Source organism: Papaver somniferum, chromosome 6 (genome assembly GCF_003573695.1).
Source record: "Papaver somniferum cultivar HN1 chromosome 6, ASM357369v1, whole genome shotgun sequence".
NCBI lineage: Eukaryota > Viridiplantae > Streptophyta > Magnoliopsida > Ranunculales > Papaveraceae > Papaver > Papaver somniferum.
The window spans coordinates 143,552,924-143,572,415 of NC_039363.1; the positions used below are offsets into that span (position 1 = coordinate 143,552,924).

Below are 19,492 nucleotides of genomic sequence, written 5' to 3' on the forward strand. Positions count from 1 at the left end.
ACGGTATAATGGACACGAGACAGAATAAATGATAGGGATTATTTGGTCTTTTAAATATATCAGGCGGGTAAGCGGGTAGGGTAGGATAATTTCGGGTTTTATTCGTCACCCTACCCATTTGACGACGGATAAGATAAAATTTAACCGTCACCCTACCCGTCAATTATCGGGTAGGATAGGATACGGGTAAAAATTGTGACGGGTAGGATAGGATGGCGGGTAAGGGTAGGATATGTGCACCCCTAATCAAAATTATGAGATAAAGCAAGATTCATATGATTTACAGCCATTATGCTTCAATTCAGAGATGACAAAGCTAGATAATATTGTTTTTCACATATTTGAAATCAAGATAATGAGGTGAATCAAGATCTACATGATTTATAACTATTATTCTTCAATTCACAGATGATAGATTTTGTATGATGCGGTTTAACACATAATGAGATTAAATTGATTGTAGCATTCATATTAGACATGATTAAGATCATATCTAATTACCGATTCATTATATTTGATGAAAATAAGAGATAATAGATAATTTATTCGAATCATGCTCAGATCTAGATAGAAATGTTTTTATTCCTTATGATTCATATTAGATCGTGTAGAGATCTAGATAATTTATGCGCAATGTAGCTTAAATTTTTTCTTCTCATATCAAAAGATCGTGTAGAGATGCATACTTTTCAGAAAATCATTTTTCTTCCCAATTTTGGGTTTATTATGTATCAAAATTGTGATTTATAACAAGATTTAGATATTTAATCACAATTATGGTGTATTAGCTTGTTTCAAGCGCCAATGAAGACGCGTAACTCGTCCTAGGGAAGGGAAATCGTATACGTACCTACAAAGTGATTTTTGATAGTGACTGATTGGTGGATAATAGATTACGATCAATTATAGTCCTTAGTAGGTGATTCTCCCATTCAATACAATTTAAGGTTTGATGATTATCTTGTAAGTCTATTATAGTTAATAGTATAGAAAGACAATAGAGGAGAGAGAGAATCATAGAAAGGTTTAACTTTTGATCAGAGTAAGTTGTGTCCTTTGTACTTGGTTTACAAGATAATCCTATCTAGATATTTATACTAGCGTAGATGAAGAATCGCCTTAATCTAGATAGCAATGATATCATGATCTACTCAGACTTTACTTCCTTGCCATGATCTACTCATACTTTACTTCCTTGCCAAGTAACTTCGTCGACCTGGGTGTAGTTATCTTTTCTTGTTGTAATCCCTACTCCGAGTCTCGAGCTCTTGATATTCACTTCCAAATGCTTCCTTGGTCTAGTCTTAGCTTACGGTCTCAAGAACTCAGGTCGTGCATGTGGCCTCGTCCTTGTCTCCAAGTCGTGAATGTGGGAACGTGGTGACCTTTAGGTCTTCGCACGTTTTAGAGACCCATTTACCAGATATCAACCTGGGTTCTGTCTCAGCATTCAGCTCTTATGACTTTACAGCTGTCAGCACTTGGTAGATGCTCTATTTTTTCATCTACATGTATTTTATAAAATATAAAGGGTCGGTGCTCGTGAGAAACATCTTTTTGATAACTGCAAATTGTGAAATGAAGATATTGACTCTTATGTGTTTCTCTTATCACAAGACAGTTTAGAAATCGTCTTATGGATAGAAATAAACGTTTCTTCATAGAACCACATCATCAAACATGCCACACATCGTGTACCTCCTAAAAATAGGGAGTCAAACGATAGTGATGATGAGGATATGCCTAAATGCTTCAAGTGTATAAGGTTCGGTCACTTTGCTAATGAGTGTCCTAATTGAAGAAAAAAAATACACTGGAAATAAGGGTCTTGCAGCAACACTTCATGAGATTTCCAATCATTATGACTCAGAAGGGGAAGAAATTACCAGTGTTGCTCTTGTAATACCCCAGTATTCGACAATGGATTGTATTTTTCTAACACCGAGGCCTTTTTAACACAATTGACTCCGGAGTTGGTAGAAAACTCTGCAGTTAAGCGTTCTTATGCAGGAGCAATCCAGGGATGGGTGACCTCCCGGGAAGTTGCTGCTGGATGACCGCAGCGATACCCGTTGAAAACCCCACACCGCCGGATAATCGCATTGGCTAAGTGGGGATAATATCAGTGGAGGGACGGGTCAGTACAAATGATATCATAGCCGACGGTGGGTCACCTATATAGGGTGAGAAGGTACGTTGTGTGGGGTTGATCGAGGTATTTGTCTCATGAGGGGAAGGGAACGCCGGAGATCCAGGATTTTAATATATTTAGGAGCCAAAGACGGCTCCAATTTAAGGTGGTGGTATTGTAATACCCCAATATTCGGCAGTGGTTGGCCGAATTGAATATAAGTAATGGTTTGTCCTTTCCTAACACCGAGGTCGTTTCAGCATAATTGGCTCCATAGTTGGCAGAAAAACTCAGCAGTTAACCGTGCTCGGGCAGGAACAATCCAGGGATGGGTGACCTCCCAGGAAGTTGTTGCTGGATGACCGCAGCGACGCCCGTTGAAAACCCCTACACTACCGGATAACTGCAATGGCTAAGTGGGGACAATATCAGTGGTGGGACGGGTCATTACAGCTCATTGAAAACCTCACACTGCCGGATAACCGCAATGGCTAAGTGGGGACAATATCAGTGGATGGACGGGTCATTACAACTTTCTTAGATGAATCTGTCAATTCTAATGAATGTAATAATACTCACATTAATGAAAATTTCCTTTTTAACATTTCTGGACCATCAAAAAATTTTATGTCTGAAGAAACATGTGGTGTTTCCAAATTTCTCTCTAAACGAGCCTGTACTTACTATACAACTGAAGGACATGATCTTCAACAGTGCTTGAAGTACAAAAATAAAGTAAGATATGTCACCAAACTACAACAAAGGGTTGCTCGTTTGAAAATTATGCTTCATCTCTTCCAAAATAGAAAACAATCCAAGGTGAGTAAAAATTATCCTCTTCTCCTTAAATTTTGAATTATTATAAGGAAAAGGATAAACCTAAAGGAAGGAAGAGAACTTGAACTAAATGATCAAGAAATGGAAATTGACAAATCCGTGCAGGAATCTAGTGGTGAAAAGTGCATTCTTGTCTCATATGCCTATTGAAGAGACAAGAAATGTGAACAACAATGGCTTTGGAAAAAAATAATCTTAGTTTATGTCTTGAATATTGTTACTTGAAATTTCATCTTCTCTTGATGTTTTTTTGCGTAATAAAGTGGAGATCTAGTTTTATGACATCTTGTTCATTGTATCCTATAATAAAAGTAGAAAAACAAACATTCATCTCTGATTGTTGAGCTTTGCTCAATTGAGATGAGTCCAGTATATTGGTCATGTATCCTATCTGGCTTTTGACCTAGTTGCGAAACTGGAATATCAAATTGTTCTCAATACACGATAAGCAAGTCATGGAATGACTTGGTGCTACTACATCGCTAATAGTGAGTCCAAAATGTAATGAGTCAATGTGGGTATACTTATTTTTATGATCTCATTACAAAATTCTCTCTGCCTATCTGACTTCTAAGCTAGAGACGAGAACATGATCTAAGGGAATTTCTACTTGACTAGCTAAGATGTGAGGTATGCTCTTAGGAAAACATTATCTAATCTAAAAATTGGTATTTAAACTGATAAGATATTCATGTATTTGGGACACGTATGCTACCCCAAATAACATCTTCATTTTTTTAATCAAATAATGGTGTTGAAAAGACTTCTCCTAGTACAAACTTGAAAAAGGCTAGTATTGGGATTTTGCTCTTCATGTTAGAAGTCCAGTTCATCAATGGAATCCTAAAAACTAAGACTTCTAGAAGTTCTGAAACTTCACACAGTTAGTCATCTTCTATTTTCTATTCCCTTTCTATTAGGGTGCTATACATATACATATATGTCTGTTTGTGTGTGTGTGTGTTTATGTGTTAGTGAATGTGATTCATGAGAGGTCTAAAATCATACCCTTTGATATGGAGTCTCTAAGCAATCTCTCTTCCGGTGAGACCTATATTCCTATGGTTGTTGATAAGCTCACAACTACTAAGAAAGATGAAAAATCCTACCCTAAGTTTGTTAGAGCATTGCTCGGTTGAAGCAACAAGTTTTGTTATCTCAATCTTAAATGATCAAAAATATATGTTGATTTTTATTCTACTAAATCAAGTGTTGGACTAAGTTAGAATTTTAGTTGAGTATCAAAGATCGCCCTTGCAGACTGAAGATAGACGGAAATATTTTGAGGACTTTCGTATCCAGGTATGTGAAGACTGCGCCATTTTACTTTACTTACTATATCATTATTTTATTTGTTGAGACTATTATCGTATGATTTATGTAGAATTACAAATAAGAGGGTTTCGATTTAAGATTATATTGTGAAATCTCGTAATAAGATTTAACAATTAGATATTCAACGATTTTTAAATAATATTAGTTCTATGAATTAATTTGTGGACAATTGAAAATTGCCCACACAAATGATTTGTCGCGTGGGAATGTTTCAAACATCATAAGAGAGATATATGAACTTGTTGATATTTCTTCTCAGGGTAGGTTAGCGAACCAGTTCGCAAACCATAGATATCTGAGTTTCAGAAATACAAGAGGGTTGGAAAACCAGCTCGCACACCGTAAGTTCAGTCGTGGGCAGCTCATGAACCCGGTTGGAGAACCATGGTGAACTGAGTTGTATGTTGGATAAATAAGCTAGCAGTTGGCGAACCCAGTTCAAAAACTGTGGTCAACTTAGTTCCAGAGTCTTGTAGGGTTGGCGAACTCGGTTTACGAACCGTAACATCCAGAATCGTGAACAGGCCTTGTTGTTCACGAACCGTTGTACTAACTCTCCTGACAATATTTAGTAAATGCCCAAAGACTTATTTTTAGTATTGCTTAAACTCTTTTAAACACTTCCCAGACTTCGTTGATTACTAAAACACTTATGTGTGTGAATCATGATTAATGTATTAAGTGTTTGGATGGACATCAAATAACTTTTAGTTCTTTGGCTATCTTGCCAAACTGAACAGTTATTATGCACAACAAGTTTACCAAACCAAACATGTATACTCTTCTATTGTATTTTGAAGACTGAAAAGATGTTACTTGATTCTCAAGTTATCTCGGCTTGAATTCCATGATAACCCTGGTCTTTGCAAACTATAGATAGAGATACTCTTTCAACTAGGAAATTCAATCCCTGACACTTTGTTTCCTAGTTGATTCTACAGTCGTCCTCTATCGACCGTTTACGTCTTCGAATAAAAGGCTTAGCTTTGGGGATCCATGAAGCCAGGTCCAACTATCTTTATCTTGATAGTTCGTGTATCCTGATTGAAAATACTGGGGGTACCAAAATACGCCACCAACTTTTTCTTAGGAAATCTGTAAGGAGAAACCTAAACACAATTCCGACAGTTCAACTTAATGAATCTCAATCAAGGAATAGTATCTAGAGTTATATCTCTTTACATCATAATCAGAAAGTTTACAGAGACTACTCTGTGAACCTGATTCTCGTGTGAGAGTACTTGAGTGATTCCAAAGATCAATTTCCCAAGTAATCAATCAAGTCATATCCAACAAATAAGGATGGATGTATCTACTTTGATTGATTTACATATAACCTGTGATATTTCAATTATAAGGGTAAACAATTTAATGCGAAAAAGAAATAACGCAGACACCAGAAGTTTTGTTAATGAGGAAACCGCAAATGCACAAAAACCCCGGGACCTAGTACAAATTGAACACCAAATTGTATTAAGTTGATACATACACTAGCCTACTACCAATTAACTTCAGAGTGAAATGTAGCTGAGACCGAATTAAACCCTCACAACAATTCATTTATAATCGCGCTCCTTACGCCTCTTGAATCCTATCAGGACTCCACACAAATGATTCCCTTAGCTGACGTCCTTTACATCCTAAGAGTTTCTTCAACTCAATTGAAGACTTTAAACCAATCTGTCTCTCATGGATAAGCATTTATAGGTCATTTCCTTTTTGATCGTATATCAAGGTGAGACTGGAAATCGATAGCATTAGAAAAAGTCTAGCCGGTGGGTCCCAGAATTTATGTGTCTCGATTATTTTTTGTGGGATTTTGAATCGGTATGTGTACTAGTACATAGGTTTTTCTTCTTTAATATACATCCCCAAATTGTAATATACATAATAAGACAAAATAAAGTCATTTTGAAGTAAAACCCTTTAGCCACATATTTTCAAAAATCGCTAATCTATCCTTGTTTAATTAACACTAATAAACATGATTAGGTTAATTAATTAAGTCAGTTAATTAGTTTATTAAAATTTCTTAAATTAAGTTTTATTTAGATTGAACTCGTGAATTATGTAGGAAGACCTTTGAGGATATTTTTTTTTTAATTCTGTTTGTGACGGAAATGAAACCATACTAGCCAAATTCTAAAAACGTAATTGCAAAGTTGTCGAGTGATTTCATATTCAAAATTACAAAAGTAATCAACACTTTCAGTTCTGAAAGTATAAAAGGTCGACATGGTGGACAAATTAAGAAGATAACGACTGCAAATAGGCAGCAGGCTAGTAAAAAATCATTATGTCGACTATATGATTTTTGACCTACAGGAAAGCTGTTGTAAATGCTTGATTAGTCGGCATGATATTTATTTTTAAACCTTCCGGCTACACAGTATTCGTCATGGTCGAAAATGCAACACAGTGACGACTGTTTATTAGTCGTCATCTTATTTCTACAAAACCATGACGGCTAACAAAAAAATTGGATACTGGAAACTTGTTTTCTGGGAGTTATTAGTTGTCAGGGTTTAGAGATGAAGACCATGACGACCCTGTAAAATGTTACTTTCAGAAATAAGACTCTCTCAAAAATCGTCACGCTATTCATCATACAACCTTGACGAATAAAAATATATGTGAAAAGTCATCATGCTCGACGATGAGATACTATGACAACCGTGTAATTGCAATTCAATTTTTCCGACCTAATGAGCCATTTAAACAACAAAACAAATTATTGGATAGAGTTTGAAAGAACTAATGAACAATAAAAAAATTTCTAATCGACGACTTTTTTTGCATTTGAAAACGATGAAATATAGGGAATGGGAAATGAATCGATCATTATTGATGATGAAGGAGAAGGAAAGAATAAAGTTTGAATCTAAAACCAAAAGGGGAATAGTTTTGGTTATTATTAGGGGAAGGATAATTAGGTAATTTTATACATATTGGACACCCTTAGCCCACTATTATGGTTGGGAACAAAATGGGTATACCCCAATTTGGCATTCTATTTTCAAAAATAAAATAAAATAAGAAGAGGATAGAAAGAAAGGAAAAGAAGGAAAGGTAAGGGACAAAATTGTCAAAGGGGGTTCCTTTCTCTTATATAAACACAAGGCAGAGACAGAAATAGAGTTAGAACAAGGCAGTGAAAGAAATAGAGTGTTAGAACAACAAATATGAAGTCTCTTTCCTGTAAAATGTTCTCGAGTGAAGATAATAAGAGTGAGTTAACTTATTTGCTTTGATGTTTACTTTGATTACTTCCTTAATTTCTTTGATGTTCATGTTATTGTTTGTCTTCTTTTTTCCTCTCTTTGATTTCTTTTGACATCAAAGAAAGGAAAAAAAAAGACAAACAACAACATGAAGTGCTCTAGTTTTGTAGTTCTAGTCTTGTTGTTCTAGACTTTGTAAACTGATCTGTAAACAAAAGTGGTACTTCCATGTTTGATGTGCTATGCTTATAGATCTTGCTTCTTGATAACCAGATTGAGACCCTCTTATCTCTTGAGCTGGTTTTTGGGTTTCATGTTAGCCAGTTTTCATGGTTCTTGAAACCCTCTTTTTCTCCTTGATGTTTTTCATGTTTGGGTTATATTTCCTTAGTTTGGATTCAGTTGTTCTAGTCTTGAGCTGGTTTTTGGGTTTCATGTTATCCAGTTTTCATGGTTTTTGAAACCCTCTTTTTCTATTTGATTTGCTCATGTTTGGGTTACTGTTATATTTCCTTAGTTTGGATTCAGTTGTTCTAGTCTGAAAAAACTGAAATAATCAACAACAAAAAAAGTTGTTCTAGTCCTTTTGTTTAGTTGTGATGTGCTACGTTTATAGATCTTGCTTCTTGATATCCAGTTTGAAACCCATTCTTGAGCTGGTTTTTGGGTTTCATGTTAGCCAGTTTTCATGGTTTTAGAAACCCTCTGATGTTCTCGTATTTGGGGGTTACTGTTATATTTTCTTAGTTTAGATTCAGTTGTTCTAGTCTTGTTGTTTAGTTGTAAAGAGAGATAAAAAAATCACCCAAAAACAACAATCGACAAGACTTTGAGAAAATCCATTTTCAAAGTTAGTCTGGTTTTTGTTGTTTAGTCTTGTTGCTTCTTGGAAAATCCATTTTCATGATAGCAACCTCTTTGATTTTTCATGTTTCTTTTTCGGTCTTTTTATTTCTTTCTTTTCTTCTCTTTGTTTGGGTCATGTTTGTTTTGTCATGATTAGAAAATAGTGTTAAAAATATAGCATAGTTATCATGTCATGAATTTACAATCGAACTGATATAGTATCTTCATTAGACAGTGTGTCTGTGTCAACTGTCTGAGTTGTGACTGTGTGGTCAAGTCAATGTTGTATTACTTTCTGTGTATTGCTGTAATGTTACTACAACCTACGATCGCCTATTTAAGGCTTATCTCCCTCTTGTAATAACTGTCCATTTTGATTAATAAGATTATCTGTTTCTCATGGTATCATTCGGGAAAAATAATCACTAATATTCTTTTTCGATCCTAGTCTTTTTCATCTCCATACTCTCTAATAGAGAACTTTTTTTTGGTTTCCGCTGCATCGTCATCATCATCAAAAGGTTTTCCTAAGAAGAAGAAGAAAAAGAAAAAGAAGAAGAAGAGAAGAAACCAAATTCTAATGTTAAAGAAGGTTCTACTTTCACAACTGGTAATGCGATGAAATTTGGGGTTTTCTTTTCTTAAGTACGATGATGATGATTTTCCATTCAATAGAGGTAATTTTCGTTACAATTACAAATATTTTCAATTTTTGTTTTTCAAATTAGGGTTTGCAACTTTGGGTTATTGAAATTGCGTTATGATTCTTTATAATGACCCATTCATCTTTTGAACCATAATCCTTCTTTGAAGTTGTTTCTTTCTCTAATCCTTCAAAAGCCACTACTAGAACATCATTACCATCAACCTAATTTTCTTCTCATCAACTAATTATTTCTTTTCAAAACCCTAAAGATCAAAACTTTCACATCAACAAAATCATCTCACCTATTTCTTAACCAATCTTGTTCTTGAATCAATTTTGGTGTATTTTCAATATGTCGCTGCTACTCAGTGGATTTTTCTGGCTTAGTCTTTGATGGTTTGAGAGTAACGAATCAGAACTTAATAATGGTACTACTTGTTTTTGAATGTGGTAAAAAGTTTCGTTCTTTCAAATCATTATAATTCTCCATCTATATCTAGAAGATTGTTAGGTTGTGTTCTTTATCTGGATGGGTTATTACTGGAAGGAGGGGCAAAAAAGGTTTTCCATATGCTGCTAAAGTAAACTACAATTCTAACAGTTGTTGACTTAACAACTGGACTAAAAGTCTCTCCAAAACTTGACAGTGATAATTGGAGTATTGGAATTGGGTGTGGATCAAAATTAATGAATGGAATCTAGAATGGAGAATTTGGATTCAGGGATTTTGCATTGTTATCAAACTTTGGAGTGTCATAAATCAAGTCATATGGGTAAACAACAGTTTACAACAACTTCTTATCACCAACATCAACTTCTTATCAACAAGATCAACTAATTAACAACAACAGCAACAACTTCAATATCAATCCAACAACAGTAGCAACTTCCGGGTAATATCAACATTTATATGGGTAATTACTTTTTAACAACAATTTTCCCCATTTGTTCATTGTTATTTCTCTTTGTATGAGTTTAGTATATGAAGTAATAATTTTGAATACCTAACTGGTCCTAAAAACATTTCAATAACCAGTTATATGACTTGTTACTTCAAAACAAGTCATATCAAAACCTTTATAGATCTGGTCTTACAAACACCAGTTTCTAAATATTAATTTGAGTCTCTTAACCAACAGAGAACACCAAAAACAATTTGAGTCTCTTAACCAACAGAGAACACCGAAAATTTGAATCTATTTCTGCTGTTATCCACCTTGTGTTGCTGCTACTTCTAGTAGTGTTGTTAATAATTATGATACTTCTACTTACTACATCAACAATCTGAGCTCATACTTCCCTTGTGTAACTTCTTCATCTGAAGCTTCTTATCCTTCATAAGCTGTTGGTTGTTCTATTCTGCTATACATAGTGAGTGTGGTGCATTTAAGAGTGGTGCATTCTTCATATTGCAGTCCACTATTGCCAATGGTTCTGCCACAACTAGTTCTTCAACAAGTTCAGTCTTGGAACATGGTGATAAGTTCAGTTTCTCAAAATTCTGGTGCCAGTGTCTGTTGTTGCAGTTTAATCTTGTGCCTTTTTTTGTTTTTAGCTTCATTTCTCTCTCTAGTTGAAGGTTGTTTGTGTTGTTCGAATACTTCTTACTTCAAACTGATTCTATGTGTCTCATTCTAGTTATGCTATGTTCAAGCCTTTGTTGTATATGGGTGCGCTCCATATTTCTTCGGCTTCCAGCTATTATTTGTTATGTCTTACTGCACCAACTATGGCATCTCCTGCTACAGTCTGCTATTTCGACTTCAGTGAGAATCTATTTGGACTTCTACCTTGCGCCACTATTGGTTTTTAGGCATGTTTGGGTACAGTACATATCTGCAGTTTTATGAAGCCTTATTGCAGTCAATTTTATTCACCCTAGGTTGCGTATGATACTAACAGATCATTCCAATGCAAGTATGCATGTGAATCACTGAAAGTGCAGGATACAAAATATCAGTTTCTGCGTTGTAGTTGTGCTGATTTATTGGTTCAGTGTGTGTGTATGTGTGAGACTATTTTGCTTCAGATCTGCAGTATTTATCACCGAGCTTCATTGCATCTACAAATTTCAGCTACAATCGGGTTATTCTTCTTAAATTCCTGCTCCAAGTACTTCTACTGCCATAGCATCAAATACTTCGACCACATCAATTACTTCTATTACCTCTATGCTCTTCGAATGTTTTCTTGAGTTTAGCTGTCAACATTTTGCAGGTTTAACTATTTGTCCTTTTTCCCAAACTTATAGTGGCTGTCATTATAGGTTATTAGACAGTGTGTCTGTGTCAACTGTCTGAGTTGGGTCTGTGTGCAAACTGTTATTAGTATTGGTCTATAACAGTTTGAGGGGGTGTATTAGACAGTGTGTCTGTGTCAACTGTCTGAGTTGTGACCGTGTGGTCAAGTCAATGTTGTATTACTTTCTGTGTATTGCTGTAATGTTACTACAGCCTACGATCGCCTATTTAAGGCTTATCTCCCTCTTGTAAGAACTGTCCATTTTGATTAATAAGATTATCTGTTTCTCAATCTTTTCATTATTGTTATTCAGGGATTCATGACAAGGGGAGAAGCCTTAGTGGTAAGGTGGTATCGTTCTTCCATCCCGCTGTAACTAACAAGCATCAAGTGCCTACTCAGTCATCCACTGTCACGTTTCCAAGAACAAAGGTCTTCAAAGTTGGGGGACTGACTAGCAACTGCTGGAGGTTGCCTGAACCTGCTACTAAGAAGAAAGAGAAGAAGTTTTCGAATGGATATTATCTCTGCTGGTCATGTGAACAAAGAATTAAGGAGGAACAGCATTTTGTGGATAACCCAAATTTCCAGGACGGATTCACTTTGCAAACCCGGCCCAACACTGTGGGTCCCAGCCCTGTGGTTCCACATCGTCTTCAATGCACAGGCTGCAACACTGCACTTGGTATGTTGGTCGATTCGCTTACTCTAGCTGGAGGGGACGATTGGGTCATACTCAAGAGACTTGGTTATGAAGTGATCGGAGTTGGTCTTTGTTATGTTCGTGCAATGTTATCTTCATTTATTAATGGTCTCTACTTTTGTATCCGGGTACTATCAATGAAGGAAGTTATTTCAGTTTAAATCAAGTTGTGTTCCAGTATTTAAAAACTTTAAATCTGATGGATTTCTTTATTTGACTACTAATTTCAAGTCCTAGGGGAAATGAGGAAGTAGAGATTCCTCTTCAGACAGTCAAGAGTGTGGGACTCAATTTAAAGATGATTGATACAACCATCCCATAAGCACCACTGGACCAGTAGGCAGTAACAAAAACTGAATGAAAAATCTCAAAACTCTTTAGCAATTTTCAGAACAGGCGTATATGATGGAAGAAATAAAAAAACTATACAAAAAAGAGATCAACTAGCACACAAGAAGAGGAAATTTGGCATCGTACATCTTCTAGTCGCTCACCTCTACGATTCCTCCAAGAGACAAGCTATTAAAATGAGGCATATAGGATCCCATATATGGAGAACAACCTTCATTCATTTCAATCCACTTAATTTGTCTCTGCTCAAAATCACAAGTATCCACTGCATAAACTACTTGTTTACTGCCATGAATCGAGACAACAACACCATCATCTTCTATACATTTCACTAAACCAAAAGCTCCAACACTATTTCACTTTCAGTACCACCATCGCAACATATCCAGCTGACTGCGCAAGACCCATCACCTAAACCAACAGCAACTCCGCAAAATCTAGCCAACAACAGCAGCAACGCCTGAACTCCACCTGCACATAACCATTCTGGCCACCAGCTGTAGCAGCTTCACACCACAACAAAACTGCAAGTGCACCATTATCTTCAGCTCATCCCTGTCCTAATCATTCATTTATTCATCAGCATTAGCACATCTCCATACTTCAGCTTCACTCATACTCATAAACCATCTACCATTCAACCTCAACTGAAATAATTGACAAAGAAAAACAGAATTAGAAGAATGTCAGAAACGTAACTTAACTAGTATCCAATCAATGATAATACCTGTTCTTACTTCCATTGTATATGGATGACCACCATTAGTCAGGCCAGTTCGATTGACGATGTTATTCACTCCATCACAATAACCTAATGCAAGAAACTTATATTTTAGTCACAACAAGAAAATCGATGTTAACTTAAACCATGAAAAAGCTAATGGAAGAGGAAAATGAACTACAGCAATTCAATGCCACCATCAGTACCTTCACTGCAACCACAGTAGAAAATTCTTCAAACCCAATACATCATCACCAGATCTGCAAATCAGAACCCAATTCATCATCAATCTCATCCGTAACAGCTTCAATTTCAGATCGATTGTACCTAACACCTGAAGCAACAACAAGGTTTGAATACAACATAAACCCTACTTTAAAATTTCAAAAATTTACATTGCACATTAAACAAAATTAAAATCAAATTGAAACCCAAGGTTTCCCTTTGATCAGTGAAAAAAATCCCTATAACTCAATCAACGAATTCAGTATCATCATCTCCCTTTGTCCGTCTATGTCTTAGCTGGTGATTTTTGAAGAACAGGAAAAGAGAAAACGGAATCAGATAATCAGATTATGAAATGGATATGCTACTACCGCCTCTATGGTTTCATCATTGTTAATAAGATTATCATCGAGGCATACATGAAGCGGCTTGTGGAGAAGAGATACATTCAGAAGAGGAACATAGAGATGGAGATGAAAAACTGATGTGAAGAGGCATACATCATTGTTATTAGTATGGGGAATTAGATCCTAGGCGTTCGTTTTCATTGAGATGGAATAAAACGAGACAGATGGTCATCTTACAACACGTGGCGGCACTCGAGGGGGTTGACCCTAACGCAAAACTTCGGGCTTTAATGCGTGAAGAGATCTGACACTCGAGGGGGTTGACCCTAACGCAAATTCGAGCAGACACCTGGCTCCATCAGATGCTGATTCTAAATGGCCCTAACACTCGACAGGTTTTTTCGGATCTGGGGTGAATCTGGCTTATCGTTCGCTGCATGATGCAAAGAGCCAAAAAGCGCTTGATTATCCTAACACCACTCGTACGCCAACACGTATTATCCACCCGACAACGTCTCTATAGTAAAACTAGCAACTCGAGCCAATGAAGGGGGAGAAGCACGGACACTAGAGCGCAGACGTTCTAGGGGGACACGCTGAGCGTGCAAAGGCTATCCCCGTCATGATAAAATTTTCGAAGATTACCCGGGTCTGTCGGCCAAGGTTATACACTCGTTCGTTCTGAAGTGATTACAATCAATACTTCTGATGGAAAGAATAAAATTTGATATTTAAGACTGAGGTGCCACGGTGATGTTATTTCAAACTTACAAGATACAATAAGCTTCTGAAACTTCACTGAGGAACTCTTGAATCACTTGGCTTATTGATCCTTCCTGCATGTTGTGGCCCGGGTTTGGATTCACCAGAATTACAGGATATTTTATGCAGAGAGGAGCCCATGGTGGCTAGTGACTAAAGCAACTGGACTCCCTGGCCAGAGACATGTTGCAGAAAGATATAAACATACTGATACATGACGAGTATTTTACAGAAAAATGCACGTAGTAACAACCAAGATATATTCGGCTTGAATGCCACCGCTGAGTTATCAGGCATCACTTGTAAGTTCATCCTCAACAAATGTATAACCACCAGCACAAGATGAAGAAGGGAATTTGAGGTAGGAAGCAACATAAGAGGTGTATTCTTTAATGATCCAACTCATAAATTTCGATCCCTGCGGACACCAAGAAGAAATAGCATTTTATATGTACTTTTTGCAAGTAATTATATGAAATTCTGGAATCAGCAATTCAAAAGTGCATGAAACCGCCCTTACATAATCTCAGTTAGATTAGTTTCCGATATTTACCTCATCATGTTCATGAAGCAGAATGAGAGTATTGGCCACTGGAGAGAAACCAATTGCTGGTAACCCTTGGTCCTGGAAACAACGAGCATCAGTCGAGGCTGCGAAGATCTCAGGTTTACCAAGCTTGCCATTTGCTTTCTTGATAGCCCCCTCTAACAAAGCCCCCCGTGGGTTAGAACTATCAGTTGCAGTGAAAACAGGCCTCCCAAACTTGTCATACACTGGAGTCTTCTCTTGAAACTGTGCAAGTTACAAGATGGATTAGAAACTGGTTGAGAAGGGAAAGTAATAACATTATAAATTAGGTGATTATTCAAATAAACCTGAAGCAGTGCCTCCAAATAAATCCAACAGTTAGTACCTACTTCAAATATCGTGTCAGTTTTAACATCACATTGCCACATGTTGGTAAACAACTGATACATGTCAGCATGGGATTTTCAACCGTAAACAATTTCTAAGCCTTCCTCACTGGTACACTGTTGATACTTGACTCCATGAACAGAAATTTGGTTTGCTTTCAGACCAATCACTCAGAACTTGTTCTAATGGATCTTCACTAAAAGATTTCTTCACTTCTAACAGTACTTCCAATGTCGAAGAAGAAGACAACTTGAACTCGGTATCCCTCAAAACGATTCCAAATGAGAAACCCATAAAAACTACCAAAACCAGAAAGACAAACATAAAAATACTCAAGTTCACCATGTTTTTTCCTAGTGGGGAAGAAGAACTCAGAGTGGATATGGCTTGTTCGTAATGTTAGTTTTTATTCTTCTGAAGTAATCTCGTATATGGAGAGACAAACGCGTTTTTTCTGTGCCGCCAAAATTCTGAACATGTAACAGAAATGATATGAGAAATACAATGTCCCTCTCTCACTCTCTGTGTTGTTATGTTCAGATGCCTTGTGAATTGTACCAAAACAAAAGAAATGGAGAACATACCACCAGTAAAATTGGCGGTTAAAGAAAAAGTGACGACCATCTGGTCATTTCTTATTCAAAATTAGTTTTTGCAGAAATCAATGTCAGAGTTGCTTCCTACCTCAAATGTCATGTTGCACAAAGAAGGTACCCATTCTTCAGAAATCCTTCTCTCCGAGGAATTTGTGTCAGCAATTGGTGGAATTTGAATGTCAATACCAGCCTCAGCTTCAGATGGCTGCAGATTCATGACGAACCCCTACCCAACGGTAAAGAACAAATCAAGTCAGTAGGAAGAAGACACTATGTAAATTGGAGAAAGGTATCCGTATAAGCAATACAAATAATAATACGAGTTTGCGGGCTCAAATCCATGACACTCTATGCCAAGTTAAAAAAGGGGAAGTCACAGTATTATAAGTTCTACATACTGTTGGAGTTCGCGTCCCAGCCTTCAAGAAGGCAATATTGACCGAAATAACTTCACCTTCAGCCTTCAACCCTGCTTTCACCAGATCAAACTGTGACGCTCTAAACCTCCTCACAATTTCAATACTCTTCAACAGATTCTCCCACTGTTGTCATAAAAGTTTTGCCCCATGGCCAGGGAGTCCAGTTGCTTTAATAACTAGCCACCATGGGCTCCTCTCCGCATAAAACATCCTGTAATTTTGGTGAAGACAAACCTGGGCCACAACATGCAGGAAGGATCGATAAGCCAAGTGATTTAAGAGTTCTTCAGTAATGTTTCAGAAATTTCCAGACAAGTCAATTTTAAGACATTACTGCTGAAAAGGGGGTCCATGTGAGTGTAGCGATTGTGTAGGGCATCGTGGGGATTACACTTACACACAACGGCCATGTTCTAGTTACTCTTAATCTCAAGAAGTTGGATTTTGCTGATAGCCCATGACGGACTATTAGTAAGCATCCAATCCACTGCCAATTGGCATGTTCTAGTTATTCTACCTAGGACTTTCCTTGCTAGGATGATGAACCAGTGGGAGTGTGTGGACTATGTTAATGATAGTCTATCCAACAGTTATTGGTGTTAAAGGATTAGTAGTCACCAAATTATTGATGAAATGGATTCTGTAGTACCAATGGTAGATTTCTTTGTGGTAAAACTGCTGCCCGGAAATTCACACTTACACCACTAATTTTGCCGATAAAAAAAATATTTATTGAAAAACAAACCCATATAAATGAATAAATATACTCATAAACTGTAATTCAAAGCAAGTGGAAGAAAAATTGATGGCAAAGAAAATTGACAATACCCTCATCAAGGACAATTCCAAAAATCTTCGGCCTCAGCAAATGTCTGTGCACCAGCCAGACCACCGATCTCTTCATCAGGTACATAAGATAAATAAACAGTTCTAATTGGTTCGAAACCCGATCTTTGCAATCGACGAATCGCTTCGACTTACTGTAATCCGACCCATTCCATATCTTGCGATCCTCTGGCATAAATGTTGCCTAAATGATCGAAGTTTGCATGGGTGATTCCATTTATGATGTTCAACTGGGACAACATCTGCGTGTGAATTCGATAAGATTGAAGGGAGATTTTAATTCTTACCGGTCCATTTGAGGACAACTAAAGGCTTTCCCTTGACATATTTTAGGGTTTCGTATCCTAAGTTTAGTGATTTAGCTTGTGAAATTATGAAATCTGCAGCTTCATAGTATTTGGGATTTGGTTGAGCTGTGTTGATTTGTAGGTATTGTTCGAACCTGGATATAATCTCAGGTGAATTATCAGAGATTGTTGATGACTGAACTGAAAATATAAAGTAGCAGAAGAAGATGGTGATACAGTAAAAAGAAACCTCCATCTACAACAGAGGGAGAGAAATGACTTCAAGTCAAGACTAGAGTAAGTAGGTGGATTCCAGTGAGCATCAGTTGAGGCTGGGAAGATCTCAGGCTTGTATAAACGCAGTTATAGGTGCTCTTAGACTTGGTGTGTCTACTGAGGGGAACGTGTTGGCCAGCCTGTCTGTACGGACACTGCCACACTGTCTTTAAATAGCGACTGATTATCACTTTAAACGTGTGATCTGTTTTTGTAAACTTTCTTGGATTTCTTTTTCATTAACATTTCTGTACAGAGCCGATGAGGGCCGGATCACATTTATTTTCTTTCAACGCTCTGCATTAAAATTCCTTATTTTTCTTGACTTTCTTTTACTGGTTCATCGTGGAATCTAATATCTCTAAAATTCCTTTGAATGCAATCTCTAATATTATTCATTTCAAACTTCAAGATCATAGTTTCCTCACTTGGAAATCTCTTCTTCTTTCTCTGTTTAAAAAATTCAAAGTTCTAAGTTTCATAGATGGATCTTTACCTTGTCCAAACAAATTCATCTATGCTCGTGCTAGTGCAGATCCAGAAGAAACTATCAATCCTGACTATATTCATTGGAATGATGAAGACCAAACTCTACTTCTCTGGATCCAATCAACAGTTTCAACGAGTGAATCAAATCGTCTTTGCTTCAATTGTGTTTTGTGTAGTTACATAAGATTTCCTTACAATTGAAAAACTCTCTAACTAGTTCATTTGAGTCATTTGAACTAGTTATGGTGAAGAAGAATATGGTTGATATGAAAGTGCTCATATGGCTAACCATTTGGTTAACTATTGTTGAACCAACAAATGTACATGTTTGGGTACGGTTAAACAAACCTAGAAACGTGCATTTCATTTGTGCGTAACAAGCTAGGTTTTCGATCTAACGATTGAAAGATATTAGCTTGAATCTAATCAGGTTTTCGTCTAACAGTGAATATTGAATGCTTTGTTACCAAGCTAACATTGATTGCAAACCCTGATTTGAAAGACTATATAAAGGAGAACTCTAGCAACTGGGAAACTTAATCCCCACACCTTACGTGTGATACTAGTTGTGTTAGCTAGAGTCGATTCTCCGTTAACCTTCGTTTTCTTCTTAAAAACCAGGTTAATTACTTAAAGACTTCATTGGGATTGTGAATCCAGACCGATACTACTTTCTTGTAGTTGTGTAATCTGATCTTGCATCTTCTATCGTACGAGTACAATCATAAGGATTGGTTTGATATTGATATCTCCGATAGGAAAGATATAAAAGTAGTCACAAACATCTTCGTCTCATCGTTTGTGATTCCACAATATCTTCTTTCGCCGCGTCGATTAAGATTATTGTGAGGTGATTGATAATTCTAGGTTGTTCTTCGGGAATATAAGTCCGAGTTATCAATTGGTTCCTGTTCACCTTGATTTATCAAAAGACGGAACAAAACTCGTAGGTATTTCTATGGGGGACAGATTTGTCTATTACCGTAGACTTTTCTGTGTGATACAAATTTTTTTATTTCAAGTCTTCGACTTTGGGTCGTAGCAACTCTTAATTGTGGGTGAGATCAGCTAAGGGAATCAAGTGCGCAGTATCCTGCTGGGATCAGAGGCGTAGGAGCATAACTGTACCACTGATCAGTGTGAGATTGATTGGGGTTCAACTACAGTCCAGACCGAAGTTAGTTTGTAGTAGGCTAGTGTCTGCAGCGGCTTAATACAGTGTGTGTTCAATCTGGACTAGGTCCCGGGGATTTTCTGCATTTGCGGTTTCCTCGTTAAAAAAATTATGGTGTCTATG

At 36.9% G+C, this 19,492-nt stretch overlaps 1 protein-coding gene and 1 pseudogene across 2 annotated transcripts; one reads left to right on the plus strand and one right to left on the minus strand.

Annotated features, from left to right (window-relative positions):
* The first annotated feature begins 8,589 nt into the window (after window positions 1–8,589).
* LOC113289633 lies at window positions 8,590–12,126 on the plus strand. Of its 2 annotated transcripts, XM_026538952.1 has the most exons (3): window positions 8,600–9,047; window positions 9,664–11,233; window positions 11,571–12,126. In XM_026538952.1, exons 2-3 carry the CDS (start codon window positions 11,188–11,190, stop codon window positions 12,119–12,121), a joined length of 597 nt encoding a protein of 198 aa, XP_026394737.1. In that variant the 5' UTR covers window positions 8,600–9,047; window positions 9,664–11,187; the 3' UTR covers window positions 12,122–12,126. The 2 variants fall into 2 exon arrangements, with proteins under 2 accessions (XP_026394738.1, XP_026394737.1); XM_026538953.1 differs by having other exon boundaries at window positions 8,590–9,930.
* Window positions 12,127–12,314: 188 nt separating this feature from the next.
* LOC113289634 lies at window positions 12,315–17,761 on the minus strand (annotated as a pseudogene).
* Window positions 17,762–19,492: the final 1,731 nt, after the last annotated feature.